The sequence below is a fragment of the Budorcas taxicolor genome, chromosome 10, assembly GCF_023091745.1.
Source record: "Budorcas taxicolor isolate Tak-1 chromosome 10, Takin1.1, whole genome shotgun sequence".
In the NCBI taxonomy this organism is placed as follows: Eukaryota; Metazoa; Chordata; class Mammalia; order Artiodactyla; family Bovidae; genus Budorcas; species Budorcas taxicolor.
Window position 1 is genome coordinate 28089496 of NC_068919.1, and position 13737 is coordinate 28103232.

Here is a 13737-nt window from a genome sequence, read left to right on the forward strand (position 1 = left end):
TATTTTTATGGTTATAACTTGCTTTCATTCAAAATTGTCTTAGGTCCACCTATTGCTAATTAAACTGAGTCTGGAGTATAAAGTACTACGTTACAGTCTCTGAACAAGAACCACCTCTTTCTTGGCTGATTTCCCCTATTAAACTTCACGTTTCATTAAGGTGGAGGGCTGGAATTTCTTCATCTTTATGTCCCGGAAGCCTCGTACAGAGTTAGTACTTGACCATGATTGTTGGATGAACGAATCTTTGTGATAGCTCAGTTTCCTAAATGAAGGAGAACTGTACAGGTAAACTGGAAAGCCTCTTGATAAATCTGAGTCGTGAGGATTGTGTGTCTTGTCTGTGACCAGTAGACAAGCCAGCTAGGGAATTTTTGCTTGATTTTTCTAAGTAGCCTGTCTAGATTTCCCCTCTAAATTCACAAGGGAAAAGAATGGTCCCGCTCATATTTTTTTCTTCTCATGAAGTCAGTCTTCGGTATCATTTCAGAGGGTAAGGTATAATACGTGCCCTAGTGAGACCCCAGCACCTAACTGGGTTGACACGCCTGCACATTTTAAGATGCAGGTGGATGTGGAGTCCTATTATGGCAGGAAGCAGGGCTCAGAAGTTAGAAGAGTGACTGTGGATTCTGTGGCCTGATTGCCTTGATTCAAGTTCCAGTTCTTCTTGTGAATATGAGCAAGTTACATCATCTTTCCATGCCTGTTTCCAAACGTGAAAAAGAAAGTAATACCAACCTCATAGTAGATGTTGTTGAGATTTTGTTGCTAAGTTGTTCAGTTCCTTTGTGACCCCATGCACTGTAACCCGCCACATTCCTCTCTACATAGTATTTCCCCTGCGAGAATACTGAAGTGGATTGCCATTTCCTTCTCCAGGGGATCTTCCCCACAGAGGGATCAGACCTGTGTCTCCTGCTTCACAGGTGGATTCTTTACCACGAAGCCATCAGGGAAGCCCATAGTTAGATGTACTAATCAGTTAATACACATGGAGCAACTAGAACAGTGCTTGTAAACACCTAATAAATGTTACGTATTATTAGTATCATCCACTTATTAGCTGTACGCCTTCGCTTGGTTGCATTCTCTTGGCCATGGTTGCTTCATTTTTAAAATGAACCTAAGAATACCTTCTCCACCCTAAGCCAAGGAACTGGAATCAAATTGTCTCCCTGGGACCCAAGATTCCCACGACATTGTATTCATGTCCATGGGTATTGAGAAGGTGCTAGAACTTTGCATTTCCACTCCATGCTGTAGTGTAGAAGAGCCTTCTAGTTTATGTCCCATTTTGCCCATATCTGCTGAAAATGCTTAGCAACTTATTTTGGAAATCAATAATTATGTCTGAGAAAATGGAGCTTTCTCGGTTAAAGAACAACAAATATAGGCCATGTCTCTTTCCCTCACCCATATGATGACTGGTCTACATGGTTCTTCAGAAGACTGATCTTATGATCTGATGTAATGATTCCTTTTTCTGTCCTGAAGAAGCAGAAGTATGATTTTATCAACAGGCATTTCCTTTAGATAGGAAGCTTGTTATGAGGCTTAAACGGCACGAATGAATTTTCCTGAGTGTTGTGGTGGCCTTTTGATTAACCATGCCCTATTTAATAATCTCAAAATATGCTGGGATCAGGAGCAACCAGGAAGTATCCATTTAGATACAAGGTCAAATCAGGGATGAGGAAGCACTGTTTTAATTTTCCTATAAGAGTTGATGGGCTATAATCACATGTACGCTTTTTGTGTGAAGGTTTCTTTTGAACACATTGCACTAGAAATTTATTATTGTGATCTGAATTTCCCAGTGAAGAACACAATTCAAGTTGGCAGTGTGGAAGCCATAGCCATTCTGTGCTGCAGATAAAGCAAGACAGCTGTTTTGCTTATGGCTACAGCTTCTGTTTTGCAGAATAAATTTGTTTGCATTTGATCTTCTCGCAGCTTTGTTCAGAGAGCCGGTGATTACTATTAAACCATGATGACTATTAAGCCAGTTTGGCTCTCTTGATCCACATAGTGCCTTATCCATTCCAGGTGCTTACTAAATGCCTGCTGACTCAATAGGATCTGGTAAACACTGAGACCTTCAGGTACAACAGAAAGCTGCCCCAAGAGGCAGGTATGCTGCTAGGAAACAGAGCTGCAATTTTTCCATGTCCTTCATTGCCAGGTTCCCAGCTTGTACAGCATTGGAAACTACACTGAGGTGGTGTTTGGTGGTGGTTTTGTCTTTCCTGTTTTTGTTTTAGGCAAATGGGTCTGTGACAGAGCCCTGATAGAGACCTTTCAGATGTTTTTCCCTTTAGGGGAATGTGGCTCCTTGGGGATCTTTTTAATGAATCGCTTTGCCTAACAAGGCAGGTTGTGTGTTACTTTGTACCATGCTAAGTTTCAATTTGTTGGTTGGATGGCTGAGGCACAGAGGGGTGCCCTTTCACCACCAGGATTCCTAAAAAAGCTAGGAAGTCAGAGCTGCTGAACAGAAGCCCAGGGTTAGCCCAAGAGAGTGGAGGGTTATCATTCCCTCCTGACTGGGGCTGTTTACTCTACCACCCAGAGGCTGGTGGACAGTGGGCGTGGTGGGCGTGCTGGCCTAAGTACCTGTTTGTAGAACACTATGACAGCAGGGCAGAGCTAAAACAGCAGTAATCTGAAACCAGTCCTGTTGGTTTTCCTTCCCTGGAAGCTAAAATCTGCATTCCAGATGAAACCTGCAGGGAAGCGGAAGAAAGCACTTAAAAAAAAAAAAGAAAGAAAGAAAGAAAAAGCTTCAGGGGTAGTAAATTAACAGCTTTTGCGAGTCCTTGGCGCTTTGAGATGATCTGTTTCTTTCTTTACTTTTAAATATTTCTGTGCTTCGGGCTTTGTAAGCGGCTGTCGGTCTGTGTGCAGTGCTAGTTTTGTTTTGTTTGCTTGGATGGCACAGGCTTATGACCGTGATTTAGATGCTAAAAGAGAGCCCGCAAGAAGTATTTCAGTCATTTTCTGCTGATTCACTTTTGAACTTCCTGGGCTGCTCTGGGGTGGGGGTGGGGGGGTGGTTGAGGGCTGTCAGGAACAGCTTGCCCGCTCAGCACTCTCTGGAGCCTCCCTTGCTCACCAATGAGGAAGTTGAAAGCCACCAGGAGAACCGCTGGCACTAGGGCGGAGCTCGTGGCAAATCCTGGGCTGGGATGAGTGGGGGCAGGCTGATTTTCCCTACGACAAAAAGCCTTTTGTCCCCGGGAATAAATACGGAAGTCCCAGAGGAGCAGCCTCCCAGTCCGTGTGTAGTAAGGTGCGCAGCCTCAGCTGCGTCTGGGCATAAAGCCCCGTGGACTTTTTACAGTTGCCCGGGGCACCCCATCCCCGCGCAAACCGGAAGGAGGGCTCGGGAGGGACCAGGGCCGGGCCAAGTGTGCTGGCGCTGCGGCTGAGTCCACCGGCCGGTCCTGTTGCTCTCCGTTCTGGAAGTTAAGAGCCGATGGAGTGCAGAAACTGAGAGGGCAGGGGAAGGTAGCAGAAGTGAGAACTGCCACCCAGGGCACTGCTGGGACATGGAGGAAGTTGGAAACGCTCTGAATGGCAGCGATGGCTCGAAACCAGTACAGCCTGAAGCTGGACTTGACCCGGCGCTGTCGATCCTTACCAAGTTCTCTATGAAATCCCTCTTTGGGTTCAGGAGTAAATTGGAATCTGTGAAACCCGAAGAGGAAGACGCGGTGCTGAAAGCCTTCCATAATTTAGTGGTGGAGCCCAGTAGTGGATCGGATCTGCAGGAGGCAGGGGCTCAGGTTCCACCTGACCATGGAAACGATGGGAAGACAAAAGTGGAGATGCAGACGGAGGGAAGTCCTAGGGGAGAAGCAGAGGTCGGGATTTCTCTCCCTGGACAAGAGCTGCTTCCACTTGCTGCTTTGAACGTGAGCCAAGACAATGTCATTTTGGTTCGAGGGACCCTGGTGAACACCACCAGTGATTCTGACTCTGATGATGGAGGCCAGGAACCAGAAGAGGGAAGCAAGAGCAATAGCCCCAGATCCCCTGGTGGTGTTTTATCTGAGCCATCTGAGGAGCCCCAAGAAAAGCCAGGAGATGGAAGGGAAAATACCGCCCCTGGTGACAGGAGTGATGCAGAGCTCAGTGGAGAAAGTCCTCAAAGAACTCTGCAGGAGATAAGCCGCAAGTTGGAACCCGACAAAGGTGGCCTTCAGACAGAGCACAGCCCTTGCCAGCGAGAAGCGGGAGAAAAAGGCTCCATAGCTCCCCCTGTGGTAGCAGACCAGGACTCAAGTGTTGGTGTCACTGAGAACACCTCTTCTAAAAAAGAAGTCCCTGGAGAGAAGTCCTTCCAGCTTCCAGCTTTTTTCAGTGGGCTTCGTGTGCTGAAGAAGGGAGCCCCAACAGAGGGTGGGGAGACCATCACTGAAATTAAACCAAAGGATGGGGACCTGGCTTTGCTCAAGTTGACCCAACCAGTCCAGCGGTCCCTAGCACAGGCAGGGCCTCCAGCAGTGAAGACGGGAGAGAAATCAAGCTATCCAAAGGCCACTCCCACTCTCCTGGAGCAGCTTTCTCAGCTGCTCAGCATTGACGTCCCCAAAGCCGAACCAAAGGCAGAAGACCCTGAACAGCCCAAGGGGGAAGAGATGGGCTGTGGTGCACCTCAGGAGAGCCAGAGCGACCCCGGAGAAGCCCAAACCCAGGGAGGAGAGGTCAAGCCAAAGCCGCCAGAGACTGCCTTGGAGGCCTTTAAAGCCTTATTCATCCGTCCCCCCAAAAAGGGGACCACGGCTGACACCTCTGAGCTGGAAGCTCTCAAGCGCAAGATGAGGCATGAGAAAGAGTCCCTAAGAGCTGTGTTTGAGCGATCAAGGTCAAGGCCTGCGGATGGCCCCTCAGATTCCAAAAGCGTACGTAGCAGTTGGGTTCTGTGATTTGTCATAAAGTGTGATGCAGCCAAGTTTCTTTTCAGGTTTCCTGTCAAAGAGGATCTTATTACCTACTCTTAGTGACCTTCCTCTAGGTGAAAGATAATATAATCAAGTGGTCCTAATAAGGAGTTTGGAGTTGGACAGCATTTTGGGGTTGGAGCATTTTCTTTCTTTCTTATATTTCTCTGGGTTGTTGTAAGAAAAGTGTTTAAGTAAAGATGTGCAGATCAGAAAGGGAAACTGTCACTCTGAGTTTAAGCATTAATAGTAAATGTGCTTCTAAAAACCAGGCAGCATCAGAATCAATGCAGTATGGAAATGTAGCCCAAACTTCCTGCCCACTTAATTATACCTCTGTGAAAACTGTATTTTTATTTTGAAAATTGGTCACTTGGCCAAATACATGTTTGTGATGTGATTAAAATGTTCTGTGTTGGTTACAAGGCATCCTGATTGAGAACTGGGTTTAGAATGAGACCTGGGTTTAGAATGAGACCTGGGTTATAATTCTAACTCCACCAATTACTGGTTGGGTGACCTTGATCTTCTCTGAGCCTCAATCTCTTCATCAGCAAAACGATGAAAATAACCTTTATTTTATATGGTAGTTGTGAAGAATAAATGAAGTTAGCACATGGTAACCATCTAATTAGTGAAAACTGTTACAATTGTTTAAAGTATTCAGGAAATTTGTAAGGATGAGCAAGCACTTGTTCAGTGGATCTTAAAAGTTCATAATGGCAGTGAGTAGAATTTTTTGCTTAGTTTCACCTTAAAAATAATTATCATTCCTTCATACATTTGATCAGTTAAAATGCTAAATTTAAGGTCTTTAGAAAAATTAGCTTGGGTTGCAGTTAAAAACTAAACACAATATAGCATTCTTCTGGTTGTAAAATCAACCTCTGTAAAAATAGCTTGAATGTGAAAGCCATCTCATTCTTTTTTTTTTTTTTGTAGAAAAGAAAAAGAATTGATCAATGTGAATGTCTTAGAGAAATGTTATCTTGACCTAGAACTAATGTTCATGGAAAGTGCAAAGCTGGTTTATATTTTTAACCCTGGAGTTATTTGGGCTATATTTGTAAACATACCTATAAGTGTACCAAATTATAGTACATTTGTATCTTCAACTCAGAGTGTATTTATGGTTTTTTTAAAAGGAGTTACATGCTAAAAATCACTTATTGAAGGTTGTGTAATACTTGGCCTTAAGTTGTTTCATTTTTCCACTCCAGCTGATCACTTTACATTTCTGGAAAAGGATTGTATTGTAGTGAGTTGTTTCAGTTGCAGCGAGTGAGAGCACTATGCAACTGGCGATCAGAATTCATTTTGGAGTGAGTGCATTCTCAGGGTTTAGTTGGCTGTGGTCACATTTTATTGAACTTAAACTTTTCTCTGCCCACTTTTCCCACAGCCTGACCACAGCCCCACTGAGCAGGATGATAGGATTCCTGGCAGACTCCAGGCTGTCTGGCCACCACCGAAGACAAAGGACACCGAAGAAAAAGTGGGACTGAAGTACACTGAAGCAGGTGATGTGAACAGAAGCCAGGTCTCACTCAGGAATGAATCTCTCGCTGCATTGGCTTTCAGTTCTAGCTGAGTGGACTCCGAGAATTGGAGTTTTTGTTTCATTATAAAATGCAATGCTTCGCTTTTCTTGTTGGTTTCGGTGTTACACTGAACCCTGGCTCACTTATCAGGAATGAATCTCTTAGAGATGAAAGGTGAGCGCAGTGAAATGAATGAAAGGGGGCACTTGTGAAAAGGAGGAGAACCTTGGGGGAACTAACGGAGAGGGTAGATTACAGATGCTTCAGGAAGCAGGTGGTTGGCCCTCAGAGAGTGTGTGAGCCGTCAGGGCTTCTGGCAGAGGCAGAGTGTGAGTCTCCAGAGCTGGAATACAATTTGTTTTTTGTCTTCAAGTAATGCTTTTGAGCCGCAGGAACCTTGTGCAGAGTGAATGTGCAGATGCCATCAGTTACTCTTTCACTTTTGTTAGACAAAGCTTTATTTAACGCGTGGCCAATTTCAAAGCAATCTAATTCCCTGGAAATCTTTCCCCAGAGCTTTGCTTGAATGTATTTAAATAGAATGGGAATCTAGATATTTTTACTTTTCAAGTGAAGGGTTCACATGAAATTAAAAAAAAAAAAGAATGGGAGGAGATTATGTCTTAATTGTATATATGTGTGTTTTTATGTATCTATGAGGAAAGCTCTTTGTCTTCTTCCTGATATTTGAAGATTTCTTACATAGGCTTACATTTTGTTGATTGTTTTAGGTATCTGTACATATTACCAGTCTGTATGGTTATGCAAAAGAAGTACTTCTTTCAGTTCTTATTGGTTGATTGGTCGACATAAGTGGATCAGAGTTTGGATGGTTTAGTAATCCACAGGCTTTTTGAAAGATGATCAAGTTACAATCAGTAAGTGATGGCATGAATGAATCTCAGTTCTAGCCTCCACGTACACAGTTGCAAACTTCTGACTACCCCCAAGACAACTACTTGATGACGTTTTTTTCTCACCTGCTTGACTTACAGAGTGAAAGCTATCATGCCTTGGTGAAAATGTATATTACTATTTCATTCTTCTTGCCTACATTTGATTTTTCCAAAATCAGAATGCTTATGACTGCAATACTGACCACCTACCCAGTTGTCTTTCCCATAATTTGTCACAGTTTGAACAGTCGAGAGTCCTGAAGTTCCCATTAGTGAAAAACCAGAATCCTATGAGTTCTTATTCCTAGTATGTAATGGGGTGGCAGTCTTCCATCCTACATGACTTTTCAGTCTATGTGAAATCGTATTTGGGGGCATTTATACTCTATAGAGATTCCCGAGTCTTTGCTTTCTCTTCTCTTCTGTTTCTAGAAGCTCAGAGGAGTCCTGTCATTACCTTGCTGTGTAAGTACACCCAAAGTCAGTAGCTTTCCAAGCTCGCTCTCTCTTTTTTTTTTTTTTTGTTTATGAAATGTGTGTTCTCAGACCAACCTAAGGTCTGGGATTAGATGAGGGAAAAGGAGGGGGCAATCAATGAATAGTAACAGTCCTCTTGGGTGCATTGTGATGGCACAAGGACAGCTTGCTACAGAGAGAAGGCTGACTGTTGTCTGGAGAAGGCATCTCGGTCCCCAGCTGGTTCCCATGGGTGGCAGTCCTGTTGCTCACTTTCTATGCTCCCAGGTCTGGTGCTTGTTTTCTTATGAACTTTGTAGCAGTAATTATTCTGCTGATAACACTTTACGGAGTGTTAAAGCAGAATACCCTATGCCTGCAGGAAACTTCTTTTTACTCCATGACTCAATACCAACATATGGTTGCCTTGTCATTTATTGCTAATCTTAAGGAAGCTAACATTTTCCTTGTGATTTTAAGTTCTGTTGTTGAGAAATCTGGAATCTTATAAGCACGTAGTTTATAACAATACATTTTGTGGTATTTCCATTGGTTTCCCTGCCCTCAGGGAAGTAGGGAGCACAGAGATAGAAAAATTAGATCCAAAATATTTCAGGGTGTTCGAAGTGCTTTTAATTTTTCCTGGCATGTATAATTCATTAAGTTAGTGAAATGGGATAGCAGGAGTCTAGCATTCATATTTCAAGTATGCTATTGACTCAGATGATAAAGAATCTGTCTGCAATGCAGGAGACTTGGGTTCCATCCCTGGGTTAGGAAGATCCCCTGGAGAAGGGAATGCTTATCCTCTCTAATACTCTTGCTTGGAGAATCCCATGAACAGAGGAGCCTGATGGGCTACAGTTCACGGGGTCACGAAGAGTCAGACACAACTAAGCGATTAAGCACACAGATGTAAGAGTTCTGTGCTATCAACATTGGAGCCCAGTCCTTGGCAGGGCTGGCCCAGAGATGGTTTTTTTCATTATGAATCTCTCACTGTACTTGTGCTGCCCTTGGCTACTTTGGATGTGCCACTGCTTGTGTTTCCCTCTGTTCAGAGTTCATTGTCCAGTGATGTCTTTCTGAGGGCTTAGGCAGTCATCTGATATAGTCAGATCACTTTTGTTCAAGGATAAAAAGAAAGAGCTGATCTAAGGGAAGCTGTCCCTTTAAACTATGGCTTCTGGAGCCCTCGTAGCCATGTGAGAGAAGCTGACCACTGTTGCTGGTGCCAGCTGTCAAGGATGAACTCTTCTGCCACTGCCAAAGCCATCAGCATCATGTATAGCTGCTGACACTGCAACAAACTCACTCCCTTGGCAGCTAAAGCTTTTGGCTCCCTCTGGAGCCTCTGATGCCATTCTGATGACGCTGCATCCACCATCAAGGGCCCTTCCACTGCCAGTCTCTGAGCTCTCAGAGCCCAGGTGATGTGCCAGTTGAGAGGGGCACTCGCGCTCACCAGAGCTGTCACTCAAGGGACTTGCGCAGGCGCTGGAGTTGACCTCTACCAGGGAGGGTCCCCTGTGTTCATTCACACAGTATTTGAATTGCTCTGCTCAAATGAAGAAGAATCCCTTTTCCCAAGCCTTGTACTGTCCTTTTATACATTATTAGCAATGCAATTCTGCTTTGTGCTTGGGATGCCTCAAAGCTATTATGAGTGAAAAGAGCATTCTGTCTCCCCACCCCCAAATCCCCTCCCCTCCCCCAGCATTCCTTGGAATTGGACTGGGGACTACAGCCCTCATGTTCACAGAATTGTCTTTCCTCCTCCTCCTGAGTACAGGAGTTTGCTCTCGAAACAGGCTTATGGGATAGTCTGGCTTTTTTTTGGAAGAATTTTTCAGTGGGCTCATCACATTCTTAAATGGTGAAGTCACATTGAGTCCCTGCCGCTTTCCTGCACTGTGGACCAGAAACATCTGGGTGGAGTAAACTTGATTACCTTGTGAAGCCCAGGGCTAAGTAAAACCCAATCACAACCAAGTGAAAAGGTGTGAAACAATACAAGGGGAGCCTAAAAGAAAAAAAAAAGTCAATGTCTACCTTTAATGCTTTTTTTTTTTTTTTTGCATTTCTTTTCCATGGGGATGGTTTTGATCCCTGTCTCCTGTACAGTGTCACAAACCTCAGTCCATAGTTCATCAGGCACTCTATCAGATCTAGACCCTTAAATCTATTTCTCACTTCTACTGTATAATCATAAGGGATTTGATTTAGATGATTGGTCTAGTGGTTTTCCCTACTTTCATCAATTTAAGTCTGAATTTGGCAATAAGGAGTTCATGATCTGAGCCACAGTCAGCTCCTGGTCTTGTTTTTGTTGACTGTTATAGAGCTTCTCCATCTTTGGCTGCAAAGAATGTAATCAATCTGATTTTGATGTTGACCATCTGGGGATGTCCATGTGTAGAGTCTTCTCTTGTGTTGTTGGAAGAGGGTGTTTGCTATGACCAGTGCATTCTCTTGGCAAAACTCTACTAGCCTTTGCTCTGCTTCATTCCGCATTCCAAGGCCAAATTTGCCTGTTACTCCAGGTGTTTCTTGACTTCCTACTTTTGCATTCCAGTCCCCTATAGTGAAAAGGACATCTTTTTTGGGTGTTAGTTCTAAAAGGCCTTGTAGGTCTTCATAGAACCATTCAACTTCAGCTTCTTCAGCATTACTGGTTGGGGCATAGACTTGTATTACCGTGATATTGAATGGTTTGCCTTGGAAACGAACAGAGATCATTGTGTCGTTTTTGAGATTGCATCCAAGTACTGCATTTCAGACTCTTTTGTTGACCATGATGGCTACTCCATTTCTTCTAAGGGATTCCTGTCTGCATTAGTAGATATAATGGTCATCTGAGTTAAATTCACCCATTCCAGTCCATTTTAGTTCTCTGATTCCTTGAATGTCGACGCTTACTCTTGCCATCTCTTGTTTGACCACTTCCAATTTGCCTTGATTCATGGACCTGACATTCCAGGTTCCTATGCAATATTGCTCTTTACTGCATCGGACCTTGCTTCTATCACCAGTCATATCCACAGCTGGGTATTGTTTTTGCTTTGGCTCCGTCTCTTCATTCTTTCTGGAGTTATTTCTCCACTGATCTCCAGTAGCATATTGGGCACCTACAGACCTGGGGAGTTCCTCTTTCAATATCCTATCATTTTGCCTTTTCATACTGTTCATGGGGTTCTCAAGGCAAGAATGCTGAAGTGGTTTGCCATCCCTTCTCCAGTGGCCCACATTCTGTCAGACCTCTCCACCATGACCCACCTGTCTTGGGTGGCCCCACGGGCATGGCTTAGTTTCACTGAGTTAAACAAGGATGTGGTCCTAGTGTGATTAGATTGACTAGTTTTCTGTGAGTATGGTTTCAGTGTGTCTGCCCTCTGATGCCCTCTTGTAACACCTACCGTCTTACTTGGGTTTCTCTTACCTTGGGCATGGGGTATCTCTTCACCGCTATTCCAGCAAAGTGCAGCCGCTGCTCCTTACCTTGGACGAGGGGTATCTCCTCACTGCAGCCCCTCCTGACCTTGAACGTGGAATAGCTCCTCTAGGCCCTCCTGCACCCGCGCAGCCACCGCTCCTTGGATGTGGGATTGCTCACCCCTGGCCTCAGGCGTGGGGTAGCTCCTCTCGGATGCTCCTGCCCTGTCACAGCCTGGCACTCTTGGCTGCCGCCCCTGACCTTGGACACGGGGTAGCTCCTCTCAGCCATTCCTGTGCTGTTGCAGCCTGGCACTCTCGGCCGCTGCCCTGACCTCTGATGTGAGGTAACTCATCTTGGCTGCCGCTCCTTGGGCTTGGGGTCCTCCCGGCTTCTGCCCCTGACCTCGGACGTTGGGTTGCTCCTCTAGGCCGCACTCTGTGCACCGGTCACAGCTGCCTACGCTTTTTTTGTTTTGCAAAAAAGCAAAATGGCTGTCTGGGGAGGCTTTACCAATAGCTGTGAAAAGAGAAGTGAAAAGCAAAGGAGAAAAGGAAAGATATAAAGATCTGAATGCAGAATTCCAAAGAATAGCAAGAAGAGATAAGAAAGCCAGCCTCAGCGATCAATGCAAAGAAATAGAGGAAAACAACAGAATGGGAAAGACTAGAGATCTCTTCAAGAAAAATTAGAGATACCAAGGGAACATTTTATGCAAAGATGGGCTCGATAAAGGACAGAAATGGTATGGACCTAACAGAAGCAGAAGATATTAAGAAGAGGTGGCAAGAATACACAGAAGAACTGTACAAAAAAGATCTTCAACCAAGATAATCACGATGGTGGGATCACTCACCTAGAGCCAGACATCTTGGAATGTGAAGTCAAGTAGGCCTAAGAAAGCATCACTACGAACAAAGCTAGTGGAGGTGATGGAATTCCAGTTGAGCTATTTCAAATCCTGAAAGATGATGCTGTGAAAGTACTGCACTCAATATGCCAGCAAATTTGGAAAACTCAGCAGTGGCCACAGGACTGGAAAAGGTCAGTTTTCATTCCAATCCCAAAGAAAGGTAATGCCAAAGAATGCTCAAGCTACCACACAATTGCACACATCTCATACGCTAGTAAAGTAATGCTCAAAATTCTCCAAGCCAGGCTTCAGCAATACGTGAACCATGAACTTCCAGATGTTCAAGCTGGTTTTAGAAAAGGCAGAGGAACCAGAGATCAAATTGCCAACATCCACTGGATCATGGAAAAAGCAAGAGAGTTCCAGAAAAACATCTATTTCTACTTTATTGACGATGCCAAAGCCTTTGACTGTGTGGATCACAATAAACTGTGGAAAATTCTGAAAGAGATGGGAATACCATCTCCTGACCTGCCTCTTGAGAAACCTATATGCAGGTCAGGAAGCAACAGTTAGAACTGGACATGGAACAACAGACTGGTTCCAAATAGGAAAAGGAGTACGTCAAGGCTGTATATTGTCACCCTGCTTATTTAACTTGTATGCAGAGTACATCATGAGAAACACTGGACTGGAAGAAGCACAAGCTGGAATCAAGATTGCAGGGAGAAATATCAATCACCTCAGATATGCAGATGATACCACCCTTATAGCAGAAAGTGAAGAGGAACTGAAAAGCCTCTTGATGAAAGTGAAAGAGGAGAGTGAAAAAGTTGGCTTAAAGCTCTACATTCAGAAAACTAAGATCATGGCATCTGGTCCCATCACTTCATGGGAAATAGAAGGGGAAACAGTGGAAACACTGTCAGACTTTATTTTGGGGAGCTCCAGAATCACTGCAGATGGTGACTGCAGCCATGATATTAAAAGACACTTACTCCTTGGAAGAAAAGTTATGACCAACCTAGATAGCATATTGAAAAGCAGAGACATTACTTTGCCAACAAAGGTCTGTCTAGTCAAGGCTATGGTTTTTCCAGTGGTCATATATGGATGTGAGAGCTGGACTGTGAAGAAAGCTGAGCACCGAAGAATTGATGCTTTTGAACTGTGGTGTCGGAGAAGACTCTTGAGGGTCCCCTGGACTGCAAGGAGATCCAACCAGTCCATTCTGAAGGAGATCAGCCCTGGGATTTCTTTGGAGGGAATGGGGCTGAAGCTGAAACTCCAGTACTTTGGCCACCTCATGCAAAAAGTTGACGCACTGAAAAAGACTCTGATGTTGGGAGGGATTGGGGGCAGGAGGAGAAGGGGATGACAGAGGATGAGATGGCTAGGATGGGATCACTGACTCGATGGTTGTGAGTCTGAGTGAACTCCGGGAGCTGGTGATGGACAGGGAGGCCTGGCGTGCTGCGACTCATGGGGTCACAAAGAGTCGGACACGACTGAGCAACTGAACTGAACCTTTAATGCTGCAAAAGCCATTTGTCTTATCAGAGATAGATCCCCAGGGATCTCTTCTGTTCATTCTCTAACAGGCTGTCCTATC

General features: G+C 44.6%; 1 protein-coding gene across 1 annotated transcript in view; it reads left to right on the forward strand.

Annotated features, from left to right (window-relative positions):
* Positions 1-13737, forward strand: part of FMN1 (formin 1) — a 432398-nt gene that overhangs the window by 115051 nt on the left and 303610 nt on the right. The window contains exon 3 of the mRNA XM_052647085.1: positions 6349-6466. Coding sequence (XP_052503045.1) covers positions 6349-6466 — 118 coding nt within the window. The remainder of the gene's footprint in view (positions 1-6348; positions 6467-13737) is intronic.